The 25,591-nt window shown below is 46.4% G+C and overlaps 1 protein-coding gene across 2 annotated transcripts in view; it reads right to left on the bottom strand.

The window, feature by feature from the left end:
* Window positions 1-25,591, bottom strand: part of REEP1 (receptor accessory protein 1) — a 114,083-nt gene that overhangs the window by 16,448 nt on the left and 72,044 nt on the right. Inside the window, exons 3-7 of one of the 2 annotated variants that reach the window (XM_077134843.1) lie at window positions 23,527-23,603; window positions 18,623-18,743; window positions 16,423-16,536; window positions 7,618-7,668; window positions 590-767 (exon numbers count right to left, since the gene is read on the bottom strand). In XM_077134843.1, the coding sequence (XP_076990958.1) occupies window positions 590-767; window positions 7,618-7,668; window positions 16,423-16,536; window positions 18,623-18,743; window positions 23,527-23,603 (541 nt within the window). The remainder of the gene's footprint in view (window positions 1-589; window positions 768-7,617; window positions 7,669-16,422; window positions 16,537-18,622; window positions 18,744-23,526; window positions 23,604-25,591) is intronic. The other variant, XM_077134844.1, reaches the window with a different exon arrangement.

Genomic DNA, 25,591 nt, shown 5'->3' with positions numbered 1-25,591 from the left:
CAGGTGGGGTCTGGCAGGGCCTGAGCCAACACCCCCGAGGCTGCACCTCACAGCATAGATCGGCAGGCCCAGGCGGCATGGACGGGCACACATCATGGCCACGGGGCCCACAGAGCGGCTCCGTTCCCGCCCACATGGCTCCATTTCCCACCACAGGGCAAGGGGCAGAGGTGGTGCCCAGAGCCGTCCCCTACAGCCACCCTCACCAGCCAGCCTTTGATGGCTGTGGACGTGCTCAGCTCCTGAGAGCCAGTGTCCCTGAAACACCCACCCCCTTACCCCCACTCCCACCTCTACCTCCACTGCTCCCCCAGACTGCCCAGGAAGCTGTGAATCCTGGCACCATGCCTTCACCTACAATCCATGCTCCTGCCTTCCTCAAGCCTGAAGCCCACAGTGATGGAACAGGTGCCATGGGCCCAAACTGGCTGCACCTGGATGGCACCTGGGAGGTGCCTTAACCCACCCAAGCCTGGGTCTCAAGCCAGATCTATCGACTCCCGGAGGGCACAGGTTGGTGCTCTAGCCTCAGGGACAGCAAGGCTCAAGATGCGGTGGGGTAAGAGAGGGAAAGCAAAGTGCCACCTACCTGAGCTGCCTGCGCTCTCAGAAGCACTTCTGGACATTTTAGGCTGGCCGTGTTTGCTGCCGGCCCGCCCAGATCCTGGTGGTGGGGGGCCCGTGGGGGCAGGGACCCCGTCTCCCCGGATGGTGGTGAGGTCCTGCATGCTGAAGCTCCGGAGTCTCTCCGATAAGGCGCCCTGTCCCTGCACACAACACAGGGGGTGCAGGTCAGAGGGCTGGACAGACGCCACTCCACCCTGAAGGTCTGCGTGCTGGAAATTAAGATCTGGAGGAACTCCATAGGGGGCAAGGATCCAGGTGTATCAGCAGGAAACACTGAGGAAGCACAGCCCTGGAACATTCCAGGGACTCCTTTGGGGCTCAACGACTGTCCCTCTGGCTCCAAGCTCCTTCCTCTCTGCAGAAATGCACCCAAGAAGCTGGAGCCTCAGATGAACTCAGGGCCAAGGAAATGACTGCTGCCTGCAGCTCCTTCTCTCTAGCAGTGGTTTGCTGCTTCTCTTGCTTTTACCTAAATTAAAAACCCTCAGGTAGTTCCCTAGACACAAGAACCTGATCAGAAAATCAAAACCTAATACTGCAGGTATTCAGTCCTTATTTACTATTTCAAAGGAAATAAAACACAAAGAGTATTTTAAAATGTGTGACAATGGTAATCTCTCATATCTGTACAACACATTACTGCTTATACGGTATGTTTACTTCCACTGGTGCATTTGTGGGTCATAAAACACCCAAAAGGTAATAAGCCAGGAAAGGAGAAATGATATTTAAAAAAGTAACCTGCTGGGCAGTGCACTGGTGGCTCAGTGGCAGAATTCTTGCCTGCTGTAACAGAGACCCGGGCTTGATTCCCAGAGCCTGCCCATGCAAAAAAAATAAAAATAAAAAATAAGTAACTTGCTGACTGTGACCATTTCATACCCTATGAAAGCTTGATCTCAGAAGTAGGAAAAGCCAAATAAATCCACTGTACTTAGGAAAGGGAGGCCTACACTACCTGGGTGGGTGAAGCCGTGTCTAGGAGAGCGAGAGTGGCCGTGGTGAAGGTTCCAGGCCAGCGGGCACTGCCATAGGCATGGCTGTGAGAGGAAGGGAGTGGCCAGTGCTTGGCAGGAGAAAGAAAGTTGAACGAGGGATAGTGGCTGGTGGGTTATAGAGAAATGAGCTGGGATTTGGAGTGGGCATTGAAGAGGTGCCAGGCAGCCAACCACCAGGAAAACCAAAGCACTCAGGCATCTTCAGACATACCAGAGAGCTTACAGAGTTCCCAAGGGATCTCGGGACAGCTGTGAGGAGAGGTGTTTTATTTGGGTAAGAAAAGAATGAGTGTCCCAGGGGGCTGGAGGACTGGGGACAGTAAGGCGCAGCAGACATAACAGACCCAAAAAAGAAGCACAAAAGTCATTAGAGCAGGTCACAAGAGGCCGTGGGGGTGGGGGTGGGGTGGGGATTGATGGAACGTCAAGGGCCAGGAAAGCTTATTAAGAGACATTCAGAGGTAGAAAGGGGGCTTCAGGGATTTTTTTTTTTAAACTTTACATAATAAAGAAAGTATAATAAAAATGGATTAAAAAACACAATTCAGTAAAACAATTTAAGTAAAAGATGCAGATAAGATAAAAGAGGAAATGCAAAATAAGTTACTTAAGAGGGAAACAAGAGGGGCTTTCAGACATGTTTAGAAGAAATGTCAGAATAAAACAAAGATGTAGTAGAATATGAACAAGATGGGTCTCCCAGGGACACTAGTAATAATAACAAAAGAACTATTTAAACAATCAAATATGTATCAATTAGAATTAAACCAACAGGCAAAGGCATGTTTTGGGGGACACTATGTGAAGAAAGACAGAGAGACCCCACCCCCTACCCCATAGGCTCAGATCCTGCTGCAGGATGTGGTGGAGAAGGGGCTGGAGCCCTCATGGGCTGGGGGGTGACAGCTGGGTAGTCTCTGCCAAGAAAATGAGGGCTGGATGCGTATAAGCTCCTCCAAACCTAACGTCCATGACTCCTGCTTATTTTACTCAGAAACACTGTAGATAACATCTACACATTGGAATAAGTGTCTAAAGAGCAAAGAAATGATTCTAGAAAGAGTCAGAACATACTGAGTAATTAATTGAGTAATTTGATGTTAAGATTTAGGCCAACCACTCAACGATTCACTATCTCGCTTACCCTCCATTAATTCACCTATAATTTATCAGGTACTTCTATGGCAAGACCCTGTGCAGCTGTTATTAGGAAATACCAAAAACACAGCCCAGTTTTCTGACAAAAGGGAAAAAGACAAGCGTACAGATAACAGCAGAGAGGTGCCAGGACAGAAGCAACCGGATGTGAAGATTTAAAACAGCAGTTACAGAGTCAGACCTGGATTCCAGACCCAGGTCTACCACTTGGCAGAATAGCTGGGGGACCCTCACCTCCCTGTGGCTCAAGGGCCCCCCATCTGCAGAACAGCTTCCCCCCTTGGGATGGGCGACATGTGTGTAATATATGTGACTATGATGTTCAAAGACACCGTTACAAAGCTCAGGGGCAAGTGAGTGTTCAAAACACATCCGTGCTACTACTGCTGCCTCAGACACACGTCACTGTCGGTGATCAAAGAAGGACCAGCAGGGGCTTTAAAACCCCAAGTCCAAATAAATGATTAGAGACTAATGTTGTCAACATGGCCTGCCAGCTCTTGGAAATGCTCAGCAACCTATCCGAGGGAAGAGAACAGCAGGCATCCCATGTGTCCATTTCACTTAAGCACTCAATGCCACTCGCAGAAGCCAACTGGTCTACCCCCAATGTTAGTAGTTGTATGAAGAATGGAGGCGGCTGAGGGTAGCCAAGAGGAAGAGGTAATGATAGTCAGGGTCAACCTCATCCTGTGTCAGAGGAAACCGTAGTGGCTGGATACAAAGCTCTTGAAAACAAGTTAGCCCTTTCCTGTAAAGACCAACTGAGATGGTAAAAATCAATGTGTCTCTCTCACTTGTAACCCTCCCAGCTCTGTACAGTCTCTACTCACAAGCTCACTCGCCCTCCCTGCCCACAAACACCATATCACCCTGCCACTTGGACTCTTCTCTGGAAAATTTTCATTTTGTTATCCTGGACCAGTGTTTCACATACTCTTCTGGGAACGTCAAGAGTTGTTAATAATAGGTTTTCTGCAAAATTGGGTCCCCTATTTTAGGAAAATAAGTTTGGGTTCCCTAAGTTTGTAAAAAGCTTAATTTCTTATTCCCCATATTTAAACTCTGGTAATTTCTTTCCTACAGAAAGAAACCTGTTTCAATTTGTTTAACTCAATGTATCACAAACATACCTGATCACTGCTGACTATCCAAAAGTCATTCCCAACACCTTTCTTGAAATGGTGAGAATAAACAGATTTCCCAACCTCCCTTGTAGTTACAGATGGCTGTCTGATGGCGTCCTGGCTAGTGGGGTATAAGGGGGAATCTGCCAAGGAATTTCTGGGAAAGAGAAATGCCTGACCCTGTTTCCTGCTTTCTGCCTTTGTAACTGCCATCTGTGGCTAGGAGACTCATAGAGGCACCAACCCAGTGCCTGTATATTACCAGGTCACCAGAGGCCATGACAGCAGCCACCTATTCCAGGACCCCTTGTAAATGATTTTCGTCAACTCCAAGATACATAGTTTTCCATCTCTGAATTTGGGGTAGGTATCCTAACTGTTGTAGTCATTGTCTACACACAGACACAGTTGGTTGTTACTCCCCTGACACGACTGAAAAACTGAAACCCTCAGGGTTCAATCAGCAAACCATCTAAGAGTCACTTGAGGAAGGAATATGAGTCCTGGTTGTCTAAAAAACATTCCATTGTCAACTTCTAGTAAGATCAAGAAAGTAGCAAAATCAAATAGGCAGAAAGGGTATCAACAGCATAGATGAAAATCCCAGAGACAACAGCTATGCATCCCACAGCTCCTGAAGGCACAGAGAATGACACAGCACAGTCCTCAATGGACACTGATAGACTAAGCTGAAAAGTGAGTCCAAAGATTTAGACTCTGAGAGTGAAGAAATGAGGTTAGGAATACCTCAATCAACTTATTGTGCTTATATGTTCCTTTTACTATCTGTATAAAAGTGATGCAAAAACAAATCCATGTCTAAACAAGTTTAAAAGTTTTCTTTCAATAAATAAAAGTAAAAATTCTAAGTGAAAAAGCATTATATCTTAATTTAACTGGCAACATTTTCTCTGAGTGGTCCATAAAAAATAATAGCATGTCTTACAAACCATAGCATTTTAGATTCCCTGAGATAGGGTTTCAGTGTAGCTACTCAGAGCAGCCTTCTGTAAGCACCCCACTTCCCTGTAATATGCTCTCAATGGAGCCTGTAGTTCTTCGTAGGAATCCATACAATTATATTTAACTGTTGGCACTGTTCGTCTGCCTACAGATTTTTTACTCACTATTGCAGCTTTGGCATCACCCACTCTACTTGCTACAGGGGGTCAAGTAGTTGAATGAACATATGACCATTGATTGAACAGCCCCCTGTGAAATGGGCAGTAAGCAGGGAATTCCCATCTCTCCCATTCCCGTCACTGATGCATCAGCCAAAGTCCTGGATCTTTGGGAACATTTTGCTGAACAGAAACATGAGATGTGTCCAGAAGGACTGTGTGAGAAACCCCAGTGTAGGATCCTGAAGACAGATGGTCTGCATCTGAATGACAAGATGCCCCAGAGGAGACCACGTCTGAACCAGCCTGAGGGATGTGGATGGGTGAAAATGGGACAAAAGAGAAGCATATTCCTTAGTCTCCAATGTCACTCAGAGCTGCTACTTTATTCCACCTCGGATGAGGGCTTTGCACTCTGTCTGCTAAGGAGATGGCGCTCCAGTGATACAGTGTTGATGGCATCTGATTAACCTTCCACTTGAAGGTTAAAGGGTCTCTTTTAAAATGACCATATCAGTGGAAGGCAGGGCAGGGGCAAGATATACTCTTCACTGTATGCTCTCTTTTGTACTTTAAGAATTTTGTGCCACGAACATGCATTATCATTAAGAAATCCTTACAATTTCATTTTTAATGACACCCATGGCACTCTTCCAAGGCTACTCTGACAGGAACCCTATTCTGTCAATACAGGGCTTGGGTGAAGCTGACACATGCTACTAGGGCAAAACATCAAGGTGGGCTATTAAAAAAAAAATCACTGAGAGAGAAGTAGAGCTAAAAAGCGCTTTCTAGACCTGCCAGCATGGCTGCCCTCCAGTTCCATGAGTCTTGTCTTGGTTGTGCTGTTGGGTCTTCAACACCCAACATCAACTCAACCTGGTCTCTCTTGGCCTTCACAACCTCATCAGGAAAATGCAGGATTGAATTTCCAACTTGGAAATTCTGAGTATGTGGCTCTATGTGACCCTGCTCTGTGCCTCATCATCTGTCTCTGGCAGCGATTCCAAAAGAAGAATGCATAGGAGATTTGAGAATCTTCAGGATAAATGTTGGGTTTCCCGGTGTAACTGAGAAGAGTGAAAAAACTCTGGCCTGTGTGTTTTTAAGCCTTGCCTCCATTTCCTTACCTGCCAACACTGAATTTAGGATATGTGCTATTGGAGAAGATGAGAATTTGGGGGCCCTTTCGTGAACTGAGGTCAGCCCCTTCAGGTACCCCTGGTCATCTGGGCAGTCTGTCAGCCACGTCCTTAGCAGCCTCATCCCGGAAGAACTGCCCCCAGCCTAGCAGCACAGGACTGGAGAGGGAGACCTACTTGGACATGCTTGGCCTTCCATGAAAAAGAATCTCCTACTTGTGCTCTGTCGCACACTGTATTCCTTAAGGTGCTAAAGCATGGCTGCCTTGTTTTGCTTCTGTTGCTTGTTTACACGCTGACTATTTCAACAGACTCCACCTGCTGCCTTCTGAACACATCAGTGCTATAAGGTCCAGTGGTTCTTTCAGCTGAGCTTCACAGAACCCTAGAAATTCCACAGAACTACCTTCATGGCAAGGAAGGGCAATCTGCTTCTGGGCATTTTAATCTTTTCTTGAATAAAACTCTTAAAAAACTGGGCATTCAGAGTTAAGCTACATCATTGAAATTTTCTCTTTATCTGCAACCTTATTTTACAATCCTTCCCTCTCTTTCTAAGGGATAAGAAAGCCATGTATATAACATACTCCAAATTCTGTTGTTTTTGATAAGATTCTGGGTCAGGGGAAGATTTGTGTTCCTGGGAAACCCAGAACGCAGTCCTAGTATTCCAAATAAAGCAGTTCAGCACTAATGGAATGTCTGACATTCGGGCCCACAGAGCTCAGAGTCCACAGAGTCTCCAGCAGCTCATAGCTAGGCCCTTGAGGCCCCTGTGGAGGCTCTCTTTTCCAGGTGGACAAACCAAGCCATGGGGGAAGACTCCAGCAGAGACAGAATTCCAGTCCAACTCACCTCACACAATATCTAATGCCTACGACAGATGCCAATGAGAAGAAATACAGCAGTTTTAGTGAGTCAGACAGTTGACAACAAAGCCGACAGCACCACATTTCCCACCAATAACTCAAGCAGAGTTAGTACTTCTTTCCAAATTCTCACAGTGAGCCCACCTGGCCAACAGAGTTAACTTCTACAGCTACACATGCATCACATCAATGTCAAGGAGACTACTTACCAACATGCTTGATGAAGAAACCTGCCTTATTGTGACATAAAATTGTATTCACACGGAATTGTAAAACAGAAATAGAGACAGAGAGACAGAAGATATCTACTAAGAGAACATCCATAATCAAATTCACTTCATTCTCCAGTCATTAAACAACAAACAAAAGAACAAGAAATAAATTAATCTCATGTTAGACACTACTAAGCCAATACAGGAAGAGGCCTTGGAAGGATGAGAAGGTGGGCCCTAGCTCTCTGCCATGGGCAGGGCTTCAAACACACACACAGGTGCCTGGCAGGACAGACACCTGGCTCTGATCTAGTCCACATGACTGGATCAGGTTGGAGTTAGTCACACCTCTCATGGGGTTACCTGCCCTTCTTTGAGGTCCAAAGAGTAGACAAAGTGAAAGAGTTGAGCCACCTGATAAAGGGGAAAAGAGAAAGAGCCATGGGCACCGAGCCAACACAATAGGGTATAGGGGCCATGCCATCCTCCCCACCCCTTTGCCCACGCACGCATGTGCGCACACACAACCAATGCTGATGGGGTGTTGATGAGTGAAGCCCCACAGAAGAATGAAGACCAAAGGGTGCACAGTCTAGATGGGGCATCAAATACAAACGCTTGGAAAGTTAAGCAGTACAAGGCACCAGGCAACACACAACAGGAGTGCAGAGGAGGCAGAGAGCGCTGTTGGCTCAAACACCCCAGAATTTTATGCCAGGGCCTAGACTTGAGCCAGGCCAGGCCTGTGTCATCAGGAGGGAAAGATTAGCATGGGCAGGTGAGTGTTTTGGTTAAGGTGTGAAAGCGGGAGACCCAAGGTCTGTTTGGGAAGTTGTGATGGCCCAGTTTGAGAAAAGGAGAGACTTGGGTGTTGGTGAGTAACAGAAGATAAGCTTGGAAAAACTGGGTTCTGGCTTCCTAATTTTGGACTTTGATGATAAACTGAGAGCACCACCAAAGGTTTCTGAATAGTAAGCTATTATGGGAAGAAAACAGGGTTTTAGAATAACAAGAACATTCTGGATAGAGCATGTGGCGCACATTGATAAGTTCTCCCTTTCTTCCTAGTTTGCACTGAGTACATGGATACCTGGAATAGAGGTTGCATTTCTCCATCTGAGAAGTACCTTTAAAAGGAAATGGTGGGCAGGCCGCGGTGGCTCAGCGGGCAAAGTGCTTGCCTGCCATGCCGGAGGACCTCGGTTCGATTCCCGGCCCCAGCCCATGTAAAAAACAAACAAAATACAATAAAACAAGAAAATGTTTAAAGATGTTTCCTTTCCTTCCTTCTATCCTTCCTTCCTTCTCTCTGTCTTTCCTTCCCTTCCTCCCTCTCTCTTTAAAAAAAAAAAAAAAAAAAAAAAAAAAAAAAAAAAAAAGGAAATGGTGTACAAAACAAATATTCACTGGCAAGGGAAGGCTGGGTGGGTGCTTCTGATTTGAAATAGGCTGGCTCTGATGTGCCAATGGAAGCTACTTACAGAGGAGGTAAGGAGCTGGGGCTATGGATATGAGGCAGGGCTCTGTTGAGTAACAACAGTGCACAAATGTGTGGGGTGTCTGTAAACAAGATTAACTTGGTCATCTGAGACAGATGACCCTGGGTGATAGGGTTTTAGGTCCCTGGGAAGGACCTTCCACAAACAAATATCCCATGCCCCTGCCTATGGAGGTCCACCATTAAGACAAACTGCCTGGGCTAGAAGCTTTGCTGTGTCCATGCTTTCTCTTTCAAGAAGTAAAGGCTCTAAGGAGAGGTTAATGTGAAATCCCAGGCTTCTTAAGAGAATTCATGCAGCAGATTTTTTTTTCCTTGTGGGTGGTGGTGGTTGAGGCGGAGGTGATGGTGGTAGTGATGGCGGAGGTGATGGTGGTGGTGGTGGTGATGGCGGAGGTGGTGGTGGTGCTGATGGTGGAGGTGGTGGTGGTGGTGATAGTGGAGGTGGTGGTAGTGGTGATAGTGGAGGTGGTGGTGGTGGTGATGGTGGTGGTGGTGTGGTGGTGATGGTGGAGGTGGTGGAGGTGGTGGTAGAGGTAGAGGTCGGATGTCATAGTGGAGGTGATAGAGGTTGTGCAGGATTAAAACTGTTGTGTACCCCAGAAAAGTCATGTTCTTTAATCATGATTCAATATTGTTGAGTGGGACCTTTTGATTAGGTGGTTTCCATGGAGATGTAACTCCACCCATTAAAGGTGGGTCACCTTATTGGAGTCCTTTAAGAGGGAACCATTTTGGAAAAAGCTTCAGAGCTGACACAGACAAAACAACTTTGGAGATGCAGAAGGAAAACACTACAGGGGAAGACTTATGAAACGAGAAGCCAAAGGACCAGCTGATGCCAGCCATGTGCCTTCCCAGAGACAGAGGTGTTCCAGATCCATGGGCCTTTCTTGAATCAAGGTATCCTTCCCTGGATGCCTTCATTCGGACATTTTTAGGGCCTTAGAGGTGTAAACTTGCAACCTAATAAATTTCCTTTTATGTAAGACAACCCATTTCTGGTATATTGCATTCTGGCAGCATTAACAAACCAACACAGGGTGGTGGTAGAAGTGAAGCTGGAGAGAGAGACAGCAAACATGGTGGTGATGATGGTGATCATGACAATGGTGGCAGAGGTAACAGTGAGGGTGCTGGTGATGGAGGTGGAGGTGTTGGTGTTGATGGTGACCATGATGGTAGTGGTAGAAGTAATGACGGTGGTAGTTGTAGAGGTGATGGAGGTGGTGGTTATGGTGGCGTTGGTGGAGGTAGAGGTGGAGGCAGTGATGAAAGTGAAGATGGAGATGGAGGTGGAGGATATGGTGGTGATGATGGTAATCAAGAAGATGGTGGTGGAGGTAATGGTGGCGGAGGTGGTAGTGGTAGAGGGGGTGGTGGTGGTGGTGGTCGAGTTAGTGGTGGTAGAGGTGGTGGTGGTGGAGGTGATGGTGATGTGGTGGTGTAAGAGATGCCTGCTGGAAAGAGAAAATGAGAGGGGAGAAAGGACTAAATAGGGAGGGGGGACATTCCTCAAGACAAGTTTTTCTAGCTGCTAGTAAAAAAGTAGAGCTAAGAGTGGGTAACGGTGGCTCAGTGGCAGAGTTCTTGCCTGCCATGCCGGAGACCCAGGTTTGATTCCGGTGACTGCCCATGTTTAAAAAAAAAAAGTAGAGCTAAGTTATATTTACATTTACAAACAGTCCCCATGTTATAACATGTGATAAAGCTTTAAAGAAAGCACATCTTGCAGCAAAATGCATTTGTGATTCAAATCCCTTTACCGAGTAGACATCCCTCTTTCATTTATGTGCTGCCTCCAAGATAGAAAGCGAGCCTGCCTGGTAGTAGGTGCTAACTGCTTCTTGTCTATCAATGCACCTTCTTAACTCAGAAGTTTGATGTAGAAAGGTAAGAAAAGCAGAGACAACTTTACAAGTATCTAGGGCTGTAGATGACCCTAAGATTCCCAGTAGTATAGATTCATCTCTCAGGTACCCAGCCACATTTTTCAGGGCCTGGTGGGACCATCCAAGTGTTAAATGGTCAGACCTGTGTGTGTGCGTGTGTATGTACACGCGTACGCAGAAGGTGGTGGGTGTTTGGATTGATGCAAGGAATGCTGGACTGGGAACCGGGGAACCTGGCTCTGATCCCAGCTCAGCCACTAATAGCCATATGACCTGGGACCCTCAACATCCTGAGGTCCCGTCTTCTCTCTGTGAAGTGAGGTTTCCAAGGTTCCCTCCAGCTCTAGCCACCCGCGGTTAGACATTCCTCTTCTGGTGGTCCAGATGCTCAGATGCTGAAAGCTGCTCCTCAGCGACCCACACATCTCGGGGCTGAGGAGGAGGAGGAAGAAGCAATTCCATAGAAAGACAGGCTCGGAGGAACAAGGGTACCTAAGCCAAGGGTGGAGAGTGGCTTGCCCAGGGAGATGCCCAATTCTGTGCTCACCCTACCCACCATGAAGAAAAGTCAGAGCAAATACTAGACCCACACGAGCAAGGAACTCAGCCTGCCCCGCAAAAGATGCTGGGCTGTAGTGACTTCTGCAAGCCGGCACCTGATCTGTTTCTTTTTATTCTGTTCAACAGTGAAGAGAAGATCATGATCAACCTCAGAGCTCAAACTGGCATATCAGATTACATTTATCAAGCAGATATTAGGTACTCCACTTTGTGTGAAGTCTCTACGTACAACATCTTGTATCTCTTTTCTGCTAGGCACCATTAACATCCCTATTTGCAGGTGAAGAAGCTGAAGCTCACAGAGGTGACACACTTGCCGGGGTCCACATGATAAGTGGCAGAGTTGGGATTTTTAACCCTGGTCAGCTTGTCTCCAAGCCCATACCTTGGATATACTTCATGCTAAGTACTGCTCTATTGGCTGTGTCAGCTGAAAATATGTACAGCACCTACTGAGTATGAGATGATGAGACTCATACGATGATATGAGGGATGCAGATGAGACATGAATATAAATAAGTGCCACTGGAGGACCCAAGAGAGAGACCAGTTCCATATGGGACCAGAGAAGGCTTCATGGAGGAGGTGGTATTTGACTTGGACAGGATTTCAAACAAGGCAGAGGCAGGAAAGAGAAAACATATTCTGAAAGCTAAACACAGGTATAAGTTGATTTGTTTGACAGACAAGAAGGTAGGGAATGATTCTAAACTTTTTCAGCAGTCAGTCCTTAACAGTTTGAATAATTGCAGTGTTTAAACTGATTGCTGTGGTGAATTCTAAATATTAATTTTATGCCACACAGTGCCTAGCCAAAACAGAAGAAAAAAGCCCAACTTAATGTAAGCTAGTTTGGTGGCTGCCTGGTGAAAAAGCAAGCACAGTCTTCTCAGGGTTCCATGGCCTCGTTGATTCAGCAGATACAAGAATGTGGAGCCAGAGAAGTGAGACACAGGGGTCTGGAGAGGGGACAGCAGTCTTCTCTTTTTCCTTGGAAATATCTTCTAAGCATCAGCTGATACAGAAGATTTTATAAAAAGAAAGTCAACATTTGTCCTCTCAGTAGTTGTAAATGTGTAGGTTTTGGGTGAAAGAAAACAAAGGTGAGGGCTTATGAACTTCCTGGAATGAGCTTCTGGTTCCAAAAGTAAAGCTTTGTGGTGGGTTGAAAGTGGCATTTCATTCAAGTAAGAGGTTTAGATGACACAGGGATGGGTAAAAGAGATGGAAAGGACCTTTTAAAATTTTTTAAAAATTTTATTGTTTTTGCTGAAATGTTTCTTAGAGTTAAGGCCAAAAAAAATTAAGAAAACATGAGAATTTATTGCTTAGTGGATACTGGGGCCCTAACTGAGGCTTGGCTGACCCCTAGTGGTTGCTTCCTTAATTGCAGGCAAAGAGCCTGAGTGTGGGCTGGCACGCTGGGTTAGAGAAGAGGAGGGAAAAACAAAAGCTTAAGCATAGATACTGCTACAGAGGCTAAATTTCCATCTCCCTGTTTTCCTGAGTGGTAAGGGTGAGGGGATAGTGGAAGCCAGAGCAGCTGCAGAGGAAGGAGCGAAAATAAAGCAAAGGAGTTTAATCGAGGACTTCAGGCAATGCTGCCAGAGAGAACTTTCTGCAACAATGACACATCTTTACCTGTGCCAGCCAGTATCAGTGGCTACTGAGGACTTACAATGCAGCTAGTACAACCGAGGAAGTGAATTTTAAAAGTATTAACTTTGATAATTAATTTAAATTTAAATAACTAACATGTGTCAAGTGACGACCCTATAGGACAGAGTGGGCTTGGAGGAATTACAAAGGTTTATTCTTCAGATTAATTACCAAGGTTTAGTGAGTAGCTATGAGGGTAAGACACTAAAGAATTAGGATTTTTAGTTTTGTTGTTGTTTTTTAAAGCAAGCAACAAAGGTAAAGAAGAGAAAACCCCTCATCTCAGGAAGCTAACAATCTGATAGAGAGATAGTTGATTCTTGGGGGGAGGGGCAGACACACCTGAAAACCACCTGGGGGAGAAGAATTCCAGCTTCTGAGAGTGCACACTGTACTGCAAGCAGCTTTCTTAAATAGGGGACTTTAAAAACAGTGTTGGTACTATAAGAATTGCTGCAGGGACAGAATCTCCAGGGATACTAAAGTAACATTATTTTTCAAATTATGAGATGAGTAAAAGGCAATGCTGGTTGGTCAGGCCTGCAAATCAGGCAGGTGGGACAAACCTAGATTACGGTTCAAATTTCAAGGGAGTAGTTGGCTAGATACCTCATGGTTTTAAAACGTTGGTTCAACTGGCTTTTCTCACTGTAGTTTCTTTCATGTGAAAATGTGTTTTGCTTAATAAGTACATTTCTAGAGCTTTGTTTTTAGAGAGAGAGAGAGAGAGAAATTTCCAATTCTAGCCTTCAAAAGTCCTGTGGGCGGAATTACAGACCGGGAAGCAGCTAACATCTAAGACGCAGAGGCGGCCACGGGACTCGGGAAGCATAAATGGAAGATGCCAGAGACCTGTGTCCTCAGACAGGAGATAGAGCAGTTTTAACTGAAAGAAAAAAAGCATTGGCCCTGCCCTAGCAGAAAACTGGGAATGGGGTGGAGTGGGGTTGACAATTTCTAATTGTTTAGCTTTTCTAGTTCCAAGACAAAATATTAACTAAAAGAACTTATATTGTAGGAAAAAGTAGGAAAAAGGTGGAAGAATTCTACTCCCACTATAGTTTCTTCCAACAGGCATTACATTTGGGGGAAACAAACAGGGACCCCCACATCCGGCTTTCCTCATTCTTGGGGTTAATGCTCATTAGGGGGCTAATCTGTACCCCAGGAAAATCAGACAAGTTGACTAAACCCCAGTCACCTTGTGTCTAGGTTGTGGATAGGCCTCCAGCAAGCCCACACAGAGCTGGCCTTGTAATAGTCATCTGGGGAACGTGCTAAAAATAGAGATTCACGGGCCCACTGCCTAAAATTCTGATTCAGCGTGTCTGAGAATCTATTTAAAATTTTTTTTTTTAAAAAAAGCTCCCTAGATGGTTGGGTTCTGAGAGCCAGGTATGGACCCACTGGTAGGTCATCAGCCTCTGACCCCAGCCCAGGGGGTCCATTCATGCTATGGAAACCAATGGCCTATATCTTGGCCACACTAGGGTTTACTTTCTCCTTTTGGTACTTATCTAGCTGTTTCAAAAATAGAGGGCATTATTTTTGGAAGAGAAGATGTGTTTTCCCTCTCAAGGTATTTATATTTAGAGAGGAAAAGAAAAGCCCCCCAAGGCAGAATGTTTTCTCATATGAAACCAAATTCAGCAGAAAGCTGGCATCCCTTGCCACTTTAATCTCACTCAAGATGGCTAATGAGGAGTTATTTCCTGGGGCAAGATTCAGGATGTCTGGAACCTTCTCACATCTCAGCTGCTGTTAATGTGTGTGGTGGGAGAAGTCTGGGGTTCCTGGGCTCCCTGGATGTCCACAGGGGCTGGCGGTGACTGCTTGGGAACCACCGGCCAAGATGGACTTGAGACTGGAGGCTCAAGCTTGCCACAGGCTTGGCAAAGGACGGCTCTGCCGAAGTCACCATGAAAGCAAGCGCACACACGTGGCTGAGCGCGAAACCACCCTGCCAAACAGACCACGTTTATTACACACTGCTGGATGAGGGAAAGAGCAGTCACCCAGCTTCTTACTCATCAACTTGGGCCACAGGAGCAGAGAGGATGGGGTGGGGGAGAGCGGCCAGGAGAGGGTGTTTATATCTTTATTTGGCAAGACTGGCCTGATGGACTCAGAATTTGGAGATAGAGTCTTCTTTTCTTTCAGTTTAAACAAATGAAAATATAAAATGGCTGCATCTTGAACAGAAGGCTCTTAGAATTCACAGGTCTTTGTAAATCCTGCTACATCTTCTTGGCAGAAGTTCCCTTCCAAAGATAATTCCCGGGCCCCATCGTCTCATTAGTCGCATTTACAGTAGGGGGACAGGGTTCTCCAGGCCCAGCTCCGTGGAGTGGTGGCCACTTCACTCTAGGTCCGTGTGTATGGACGGGGCGAGTCCTTGATTGAAACAGGAACTATGCCCTGCCAGGTCTCCCTCCCGCTCCCAGCCTTGGCCTGCAGCACTCCTTAGCTTCAGGTGGAAGGGTCTGCAAACAACCCCTCAGCCCTGAGTGCTGGGTCCTTGTCCCAGAAATGCTCCTGATGACAAGCTTCTCCCAGGTTCAGGACACAGAAATCCCAACTTGGACCCCCCCACCCACCTGGCTCTGAGCACCCTTCACCCGGCTGTCTACCCGAAGCCCATGGGGCACCAAGATCTGTATTTGCCACCCTCTTCCAGGCTCTTTTGCAGTTCTACCTCTTTTCCTAATCCCTTCATGTTGCCATCCAGGACTTAATCCAACCTGCCTCCCAATCACAGTGCCTTCCCAAACATTAGTAAAACTGCCTTGCCTCCACCCCCAGCTGATGGCAAACCTCTAGTCCATGTTTGGATTTGGGGAAGGGGTTGTCACGAGCAACACTGGGGTACTGCTAAATTTACTTTGAGAATAAATAACCAATTTATTTTTCAGGCCGGGTACACAATGAGAAGGTGACACCACAACAAGGAGAGTGTGGTATGAGAAGCCAAAAAGGAACACAGAGGAGTGAGGAGGGCCAGATGGGAGTGAGAAGGAATTCATGCTTAAATCACATTATCCCCCAAGACCAGAGTTCATTTCAAACCTCTTCCACCCAAAGTAATGCTGCCACATGTGTCATCACCCTCCGTGTTTGCAGCCATCATCTTACCTAGCGCCTGGGGCTCCTTCCCTGCCTGGTGGGCCTCATGAGTTGGGAGCCCACCAGTCACTTAGACAGACTCCCACCTGTCTACGTTGAGTTTATGTGACTCTCCCAGTCATCTTGGGAAATCCCTCCCCTTCTTTGCTCTTCTTTCTCCGAGTAACTCATAGGTTCTAAACCTGGGACCCACAGATGAGCTTCCAGGGCCCCGGGAACCTCTTGCTAAGGCACATATCATTTTTGTGTTTGTGCAATTTTGGGGTGGGGGAAAGGTTCATTTTTCCCATCAGATCTTCAGAGGGATTCTGAAAGAGATGAGGGACACTGACGGGTTCTTAGCCACCCCTGTGTGGGGGCAGTGGGGGTGGCCAGGGCAGGCTGGGGGGCCAGAGCTGCTCCTGTGGCTGGGGTGGCCAGGGCCCCACATGGTACCTTGGAAGCGGCCATCACTGCTGCTGTGGCTGCCACGTTCAAGCCCCGCTTCCCGAAGTGCACGAGGGCATCGTAACTTCGGTCTTTTGCTTGGACCAGGCAGTCATCAATTTCCTGTCAAAGGGATAAACAAATGCAGACCGAGTTGGCAGATTCAAGTAAGTCTCTGTGTTCTTCCCATTCTCCTGAGCTTTAGCAGCTTGCCTGCTCACTGATTCTCACTGGGATGAAAAAGTCACAAGGCACTTTGAGTGTGTATGTGTAGATAGGAGGGGGAGAGGAATGGATAATATAGGGGAGTAGAAATGGAAATTTTGAGAAAATTGCAACTTACTGACCCAGAAAGCTTTCCCCAGAAATGCCTTAGGACTGTTTCTACAGCCCTCTGACCTTCCAGGGGCCTCTGGGTGCTCCTGGATGTGACAAGCCTGCCATTCTACATACAGCCTCCCTAAGGCATGGAAGGAACCCAGGGCAGGAGAATGGCAAGTGACAGTGTCCCTAAGTTTCATATTGTGGAAAATGAAGCTAACGAAAGTAGCTAACTCGTGGGGAACTGTGAGGAACGAATGAGATAATTTCAGGACAGCAGCCAATATAGCGGCCAGTTTCCACAAGTGATAATCCTGGTCATCTTTCTTATCTCCAGGGGGTTGGGGTCCTCGGAGCTCTACAATTCTGTTATCTCACAGTTATCTCACTCTAGCTCCAATATCTCCCTGTGCATATTGACAGGACAGATCAGGAAGCAGAAAGAAGTGGGTGTTTCTCTTGTTGATAACAGAGATCACTGCACAGATGCTGAAATGGAAACAGAAGATAGGAGTCATCCAGTGGCAACCAGCAAGGTGAAGGTGATGTGGAGAAACAGGGTTGAGAGCTCCACTGGGGGCGAAAACTGTAAAATGATGGTTTAGTCAAACTTTGGATCAACTCTGGTTTGTTTCCCCTTCTTTGGTGGTTTTGTTGTCATTTGAGAAAAACAGCTGCTTTGGAATCATGGCTCATTTCAGAGTTCAGTTATGACAATGGAGGCAGTTTGGCCTCGGCCTCAGCCTGGGTTCAGCACGCTGGAGCATTTCCTTTGCTTTGAGGTTCACAGGTGGGGCTGGCGCACTGCCTGCTGGATCCCCCGTCTGGGACTTCCCCAGGAAGCCACCGCAGCAAGTTCTCCAAGTGGGACTCCCGCCTGACCCCAGAAGTGATTCTTGGCAGCTCTTAAGAGCCAGTCACCTTTGCTTTGGCGGGAATGACCTTGGACCTCGTGGCTTTGGGGTAAGCCCTGCACGAGGGGAAAGGGAAATAGGAGGAACTGAGATTTGATGACCAGGTCAAGGGTGAGTTTTGGATCCCCATCTCCCAAAACCCACCCTTCTGTGAAGGAAAATGCCTAAAGGGATTTTCAGAGTATCTACAGCAGCCTCCTCACCAGTGGATATGTCCCCAAAGCCTCTCCTTGGAGGAGTCTGAGGAATTCAACTTTCAGCAACAAAAGAAATTAATATATCGAGCTTCTCATAGTGCTCCTATTTTATGTTAAAGAATTTTGCCATATGATCCATTTAGAAAGTAATATAATCAATGAAATATACAATGTCAGAATCTTTTGACCCAATAATCCAATCTTGGGAATTTATCTTAAGATGGTAATCAAAAGAAGCAACTAAACTCCATGCATATTAGTGTTCATTGCAGACAGAAAAAAGTGAGAAATAATCTAATTGTTTAGCAGTATGGGGACAGTTCTATCACTGTGGGCCACTATGAATACCAAGTAGAAACGGATTACGTTTAAGATCTCAGGATACAAATACTGTATCTGCATTAAGCTGAAAACTATGTAAATGTCCTACCTGCAGAAGGACAGGGACTGCGCATGGAAAGGGGAGGCCATTCAGTGTGGGGGGATTAAATTGTGTGGGAATTTTTCCTTTTTTTTGCTTCAATTTACAGAAATGTTTTACAGTAAATAATGGTAAATACCATCTTTCAGAGAGTTTCATCACTATTTCTTAACACGTCAGAAAAACAGACCAAAAATATACATACATAAGATTAGAAGAACAACTTGCTGGGAGTAGAGAAAAGGCAAATGAGGAGTCTCCTGCAATAAAATGACGGTTGTGCTGACCTGCCCCACACCCACTCCTGGACCGTGTTTCTCCCCAGAAGGAAGGACGGGCAGAGCAGGATCAATTACCTTTTCTTTTGAAGACAGTGTGGGATGTACAAACTTCCTGTACAGGAGGCTGGAGCCTTTTGTGTAGGGAGAGAGCAGCCAGGCCACAAATGCTATTTTTAGTTCATAATAGAAGGGGAACCTGGAAGGGGAGAGAGAAGAAAACACACCTTCCCTTAGGTTCTTGGGAGTACTGCCCAGCTGGGGAGGAGCCAGACCCCAGAGGCTCCAGCTCCTCTCTGGCCTGCACACAGCTGCCAGGTCCCCAGATTTCTCCTTTCTCTACGTGTGAAGATGTACACACACACTCACACACACATGACCCCAAGGCATCTCTTTGTGAAAATCTGGTTCATGTTTTCCTTTGTTGTGGAAGCACACCGGGACCCCAGGTTCTCTCCCGCAATCACCTTCTGGTCCTGCCTGGAAACAGCTGGAGCTCCCTGACAGGTCTACACTCGCAGGCTCTGAGGACAGGGGGCTGTGCCCACAAATGCTGTCCTTTGCCCAGCATGCACGGGCCAGAGAGGCCCAAACACCAGAGGAATTACAGGCTGAGAATAAAAGCATCCTCTCCTTGGCCCAAACAGAGGCAGGGGCCAGGAGCTCAATTCTTGCCAGAGAAGAAGGAGCTTGCCAGCAGCACCCTACCCAAGGCCGCGGCGAGTAAGTAAACACTGATCTTTCTGGTACTACAGGAGAGAAGAGTTTGAAGTGTAGGCCACAGACAGTTCTGGAGTTTGAAGCCCTGCGCACATTTGAGCTCATTCATGTATTCAGTCCACAAATGCTCCTCCAGCACCTCTAGGCACCAGCTTGTGCTGAGCAGACACCTGCCCTCTGGGAGACTCTGGCCTATTAGGAGACACAGACAAGACCCTTGGCCCTCACAGTCAGAAACTGATCAAATAATCACAAATAATACATAACAGCAGGTCAAGAAGCGCTATAGAGGGCATCTGCTCGCCTGTGTGGTCCCTTCATGCCTAACAGAAACACCCAGTCCCTTCTGCCGGTTGCAGTTCAGTTCTGTGGGCACACGGTTTGGCAAGCAACGCTTGGTCTGGGCCTCAGCCTCCCTCACCTCCTCAGCCAGGGAGCCCGTGCAGTGAACAACCTGCATAATTGCAGCTGGCAGTCCTGGCAATATGAGGGAAAAGGGCAGGATTCAACGAGGGGGAATAACAAGGACACTTATGCTAGTCTGAGAGATCAGAAAAGTAAATCCCTCCCAAGCATCCTCCCTCCTAGAAAGAGGGGAGCTGAAAATAAAGAGCAGTTTCTAGCCAGCCATTCTGAGCCCTTTAACTCTCACACAGACCTCAATTAATTAGTGGCTCCACCCACCCTTCCTTCCCTCTCCAAGGTCTCCTGACCCCCTGCTTTCCGCCTCTCTCTGAGTATTCCATCAGCAAAAAGGAGACGTTTCACAGCCAGAAAAGAGACGGAGCAGAAGGAGCAGGGACGTGACTGACTCACATTTGGACACTCTGATAATTAAGAAGGAGACTTTGTTTTGAAACAAATATCTGTCAGCCCCAAGAGGAAAGCAAATGAATCTGGCAAGCTCAGGCACCAACATAAGATACAGACAATCCCATGGGGACCTGTCGCACTGCAGCTCTTTTATTTACTGTGTGAAACACTCATAAAAAAAAAAAAAAGGTAATGCAATCATAGTTTTAAAAAATTCTAAAAGTGCAAAAGAGTATATGACAGTCTCCTTCCCACCCCCAACCCCTAATCCCTTTTGTAAAAGCAAACACTATTATCAGTTTCTTGTGAATCCTTGATGTTGCTAGGGCATATACAGTCATGTAGATGTATTTCACTTCCACCCCTGCCTGTTCCACCACAGGCTGGCATTCTGCAGATTCCCTCCTGCACTTTGTCACTCTCCACCCTTCCCCTACCACACACACACACACACACACACACACACACACACGATTAACAGCCCTCTGGGGGGTTACCTCATACCAGCATATGTAAAGCTGTTCTTTCCTGTGAGTGCACACGGATGTGCCCGCATCCACCCAGGCCATCATCGAAGGATAATTAGGAAGTTTACTTTGGGCCGTAGGGCCACCCCCCCTCCCCCGCATGCTTCTTTACATACACATGCAAACATACCATTAGGATAAATACCCAGAAGTGGAGATTTGAGAGGGAGAGAGAGAGATGACACCTCAGTGCAAAACAAAACAAAAAACATCTGTGTGCAAGTTTGGTCCCCACCCCCCCCCACACCCCCACCACGCACATACACTTCCCTGGAGGGAAACTCTAAAAGGGTTGGACCTAGGCTGAGCCTGTCAAGGTACCTGACATGAAGGTGTATAGACATTTTCTGGAAGGAAAACAAGCAATGTTAACAGTCGTGCCTCTGGGGAGGGGACTGAGGGTGTGGTAGGAAAGAGACATACTTTTTAGTGCAGTGTTTCAATTTTATCTTACCATGTGCATTTATTATTTTTCTAATTTTTAAAAAACTAAATGAAGCCACCCATGCAGACTGTGAATCAGGCCCCCATCCTATCTGCTCTATGACTGCATATAATTGCTGTTTTTATTAAGACAGAAAGTTGAGAAAATTAACCATGAAGAGGGAACTGCTGCAGAGGAGGGGTATAAAGACAGAAGTGGGGCGGGGGGCGGGTGAGGTGTGAACCCCAGTCCTGGAAGTGACCAGCCATTAACAATGCACTAGGAAGCCAGAAGGGTCCTTTGAGGATACGGACCTCCTGGCCTGGTGTCCACATCCTTGGAAGGGAACCGGGGATCCTGCATTTCCTGGCGGGCCTGTCCTTGTGCCCGTTACTAGGGAGAAGAGAGAAGGGAAGGGAGGGCCTGCCCTGAAGATGATGATGATGAAAACACCTGGAGGTCCAGAGACTCAGGATGTGACCAGGCTATGGGCTGATGCAGAAAGGGGAGGTGTGTGAGGAACCCTTTTCCTGCAGAAGCAGAGCTCCGGACCGGCCAGGAGAGGGACAAGGGACTCTCACTTCCCACACATGAACCTCCTGGACAGCTCCAGCTGACAAGGACCAGGGGAGGGCTCCACTGGGTGAGGAAGAAAGGTTGATTCTCTCTGTATCTGCTCGCATGCTCAAACATAGCAGATGGCAAATGTTCTCCTGTTGCTGGGCAGGTTTTGACTTCATGATCTTCTCTTCCTGGTTTTACTCTCTTGAATAGTTTACATTAATGGCAAAAGGACTTTGCAGATATAATTAAGAATACACTTAACAGACTTTGACACAGGGAGACTGTTCTGTGACTGGGGTGGGCCTGATCCAATCACACACGAGTCCTTAAAAGCAGAGAGCATTCTCTAGCTGGTAGCAGGAGCCAGAGGTTTGAAGCACGGGGTTTCAATGTGCCAGCGTCGGTCTGAAGGTGAAGGGGGTGGTCACGTGTTGAGGAAACAGGGACCTCGATTCTACATCCACAAGGAACTGAATTCTGCCAACAACCTGAATGGGGCTGGGAGTGAGATCTTCCCCAGAGCCTCGTGAAAACAGCCCAGTCTGGCCCACGCCTTGACTTTGGCCTTGGGAGGTCCTGAGCATTAGACTCATTGAGCCGTGCTGTGCCTGTACTTCTGACCTGCAGACATTGCAAAGCAATAGATCTGTGCTGTCTGAAGCTCTGAGTGTGTGGTGATACAATTTGTTACAGCACCAACAGAAAACCGATACATCTCCCAAAATCAAATCAACTACAGAAATAGTTGTTGAGCACTTAGTAGATATGAAACTAAAATTCCAGGACCATTGTTCAGGACATATTCCAGCTCTAATGGCTACGAGGCATGAGCACATCCATTGGAGACAAGACAAGATTCAGAAGTGCTCAGTCTGTTTCTTGGCCTAGGATACCCCTGAGAGAAAGTTCATATGGACCCTTCTTCAAATTGGAAGTATCTTTATTTCTCTGATGACACTTGATCATATTAAAACATTTATAAACACGCAGATGTGAGGTCAACTCCAGAGCTCCAAACTGTGGAAATAGTCTGCTTAACTGCTTGGGGAGTGCCCTGCCACACTACTTTTAGTGTATATGCATATGTGCTCAAACTCATACTCTTTAAATGCAAACAGGATGCTCTACACCATTTGTACTTCTGTCACGTAAGAAGACACAATGTAATCAATGCAGTGACATAGTTTATACTTTTTAATTGCCCAGTGTCAGTCATGGCTGCAATGTCTCTAAGAGACAGAAACATTGGAGCCAACCTAAATGTCCATCAAAGGGGGAATGGTTAATGGTTAAATACACCATAGTTTATCTCTGCTATGAAATTATATATGGCCATCAAAAGATAGGTAGATCTAGTTATGCTCATGTGAAAGTACTTCCAAAATTAGTTTAAAAAGCAAAGTGACAAGAAAAAATAAAATAAGCACACAAAAAAAATCAGAAGCAAACAAAAAGAGAAATAAAAGATTTAAAAAAAAGCAGTGACAATAGTGATGTACATGATATTACTATGGCTAAAAAAAAAATTACTGCGTGTGCGTACAAATTTTTTTAAAGGATACACCACTGTGAAAAGTGGTAGGAACAGCATGGGAGGAAAACGACCTCTTTATGGTTCACTTTCGTGTAAATTTTCCCCTCTCCATCTACCAGGTGGAGGCTTCTTCACCACCTCTGTTCACTGAGGAGCTGTTTCTGCCTTGTGTTTACCTCTATACCCAGTTCCTGGAACAATACCTGCTCATATAAGGTCATTCCATAAATATTCACCGGAATAATACCTTTCGTAAACTAATTTATTGAAACCTGTTCCAGTTGGCTTCTGTCTCCTCCATCCCAGGCCATGGTAAGGCTGGAAGCTGGTTCCAGGACCTCCTGCCTCTCCTGATCCTAGGCCCAGTGGCTCCCGGAAGCGTCCAGTGCTGTGTACTCACCAACAAAGGAAGAGGTCTGTGAAGGTCTCTGCTGTGGTGAAAAGCGCAAATATAATCCAGTACATCATCCATTTGACCTGGTGGGAGAGACAGTACACACGCTAGCAGAAATGGGCAGGACAAATGGCTGCCCAGATGGTGGATGCTGAGGCGGGGCCAGGCCTGCCTCCGTGACCCTCTCCCTTGCCCTCCCAGGGCTAGCATCGGACCTGGGCTTCCACACCCAACCTCACGTGGGATCCATTCGACCCAGGGGCTGCCCTCCATGGCCCTCAGGGAACCAGGAAACTGTAGACCAAGGCCATAGAGCCTTCATCTGGGTCCTTTTTCCAGGACTAACCTGCAATGAATGAACTCTTCAGGCTTCTGTAAAACTTACTTGGACTGATTTTTTAACATGGGCAGGCACTGGGTATCGAACCTGGGTCTCTGGCATAGCAGGCGAGAACTCTGCCATGGCGCCACGGTTGCCCAGCCACTTGGACTGAATTTGAAGCAGGCCAGACTCTGAGATGGTGTGGTGGTACAGATCGCTAATCACTTAAGAACCCTTTTCCTCTGGGAGGACTTTCTTTTACTCTCTCCCACCTGCCCATTTATTTTCCTTCCTCCTGTGAAGGACTTGTCCACTCTCCTCAAAACTGCAGAAGCCTCTGAGCTGCTCCCCTAGTCTCTTGACTTTCTCTCCACCAGCCCCTCCTACAAGCCGCAACCATGTTACTCTTCCCAGCACCAACACGCTTGACCACTCTCCCTTTAAAATCTTCTAGCCTGAAAGCAAAGCCCAAAGTCCTTAGTCAGCTCCTCCTGTCCTCTGGTAAGGATGGAGCAGTTTGTATTAGACTATTCATCCTGCCAGTAACAATATAAACTCTGAACAAACTATTTAAAAGAACTGTGTGAAGACACGGGAGAGCTACCAAAAGCAGGCAGAAACTGGAAGGGATTAAACTCTATAAATAAGGGAACTACACTGGGTTAGATCCAAATTTATGTGGCAAGGGAACTCAAGCAGAAATCCAAAGACTTATTGGCCTAAGGAGTTGGAGAATGGAGTTTGCAACTGCCAGAGATGCTGGAAACTGAAAGGCAAAAATCCTGGAGAAAAGGAAACCACAATGGGATAAGCACCAAAATCCACACATAAATCCCGTTCAGATCCTTGGCTGACCCCACAAGTACAAACTCAGGTGAGATTCTAAGAGACTGGGTAAAAAAAAAAACCAGTGGGAAGCTGAAAGAGTTGAGCAGGGGTTCAGTTTCTGCCTACAATAAGGGAGACAGTTTGGAACTAAGTCCTGCTAAGTTAGAGAGACTTGGTAAGCATTACAGGATTTCCATAGAAAAGCCAGAAGGGTCATGCTTTAGAAGTAAAGATTACCTCCCAAGGGACACAAATAGACATTTGCACACTGGTGTTTTTAGTAGCAGTGCTGGTGATCCACAAAGAATGGAGGTGGCCAAAGGATACAATGACTGAGGAATGGAAGGGGGAACTGTGGTGAATACATACAATGGACTACTGAGCAGAAGCAAGAAGGAATGAAGTTGTGAGGCATGTAACTAGATGAATGAACCTTAAGAACTATATGTTGAATGAAATGTCAGGAATGAAAAGACAAATATTATCATGCCTCACTCATATGGACGAATTATAATATATACTCAGTGAACTAAAGTCGAGAGCATGTGTTATCAGGTTGGGCCTTATGTCAAGGGTCCTGGACTGTAAGGTCTATACAGCAGTCACATATATCCGGGAGGTGTAACTGTTAATTCTAAATTCTGAGATACTGAGCTGTTTGTATTCGGTCTTTCCCAGAAACTTTGGGTATTTATGTGACACCTGAAACTCAAGAGTTAGAGCTCTGAAGCTATGAAAGTCAGTAATACCCCATATAGGAACTGTTTAAACAGTTGAAAAAGTAATCAGCATTGAGTATGAATGAAGCTGATCTGGATAGGACTAAGGTAAATCAGAAGACTGGGTAAAGAATGATAACATCCATTTTCTGTGTGAGCATAAAGGGAGAGATGCTTATTTGGTGCAAATTTATATTTTCAG

The sequence above is a fragment of the Tamandua tetradactyla genome, chromosome 17 (assembly GCF_023851605.1).
Source record: "Tamandua tetradactyla isolate mTamTet1 chromosome 17, mTamTet1.pri, whole genome shotgun sequence".
Classification (NCBI taxonomy): domain Eukaryota; kingdom Metazoa; phylum Chordata; class Mammalia; order Pilosa; family Myrmecophagidae; genus Tamandua; species Tamandua tetradactyla.
Note: the sequence above shows the minus strand (reverse complement) of the source record. Positions and strands in the feature narration are given on the sequence as shown.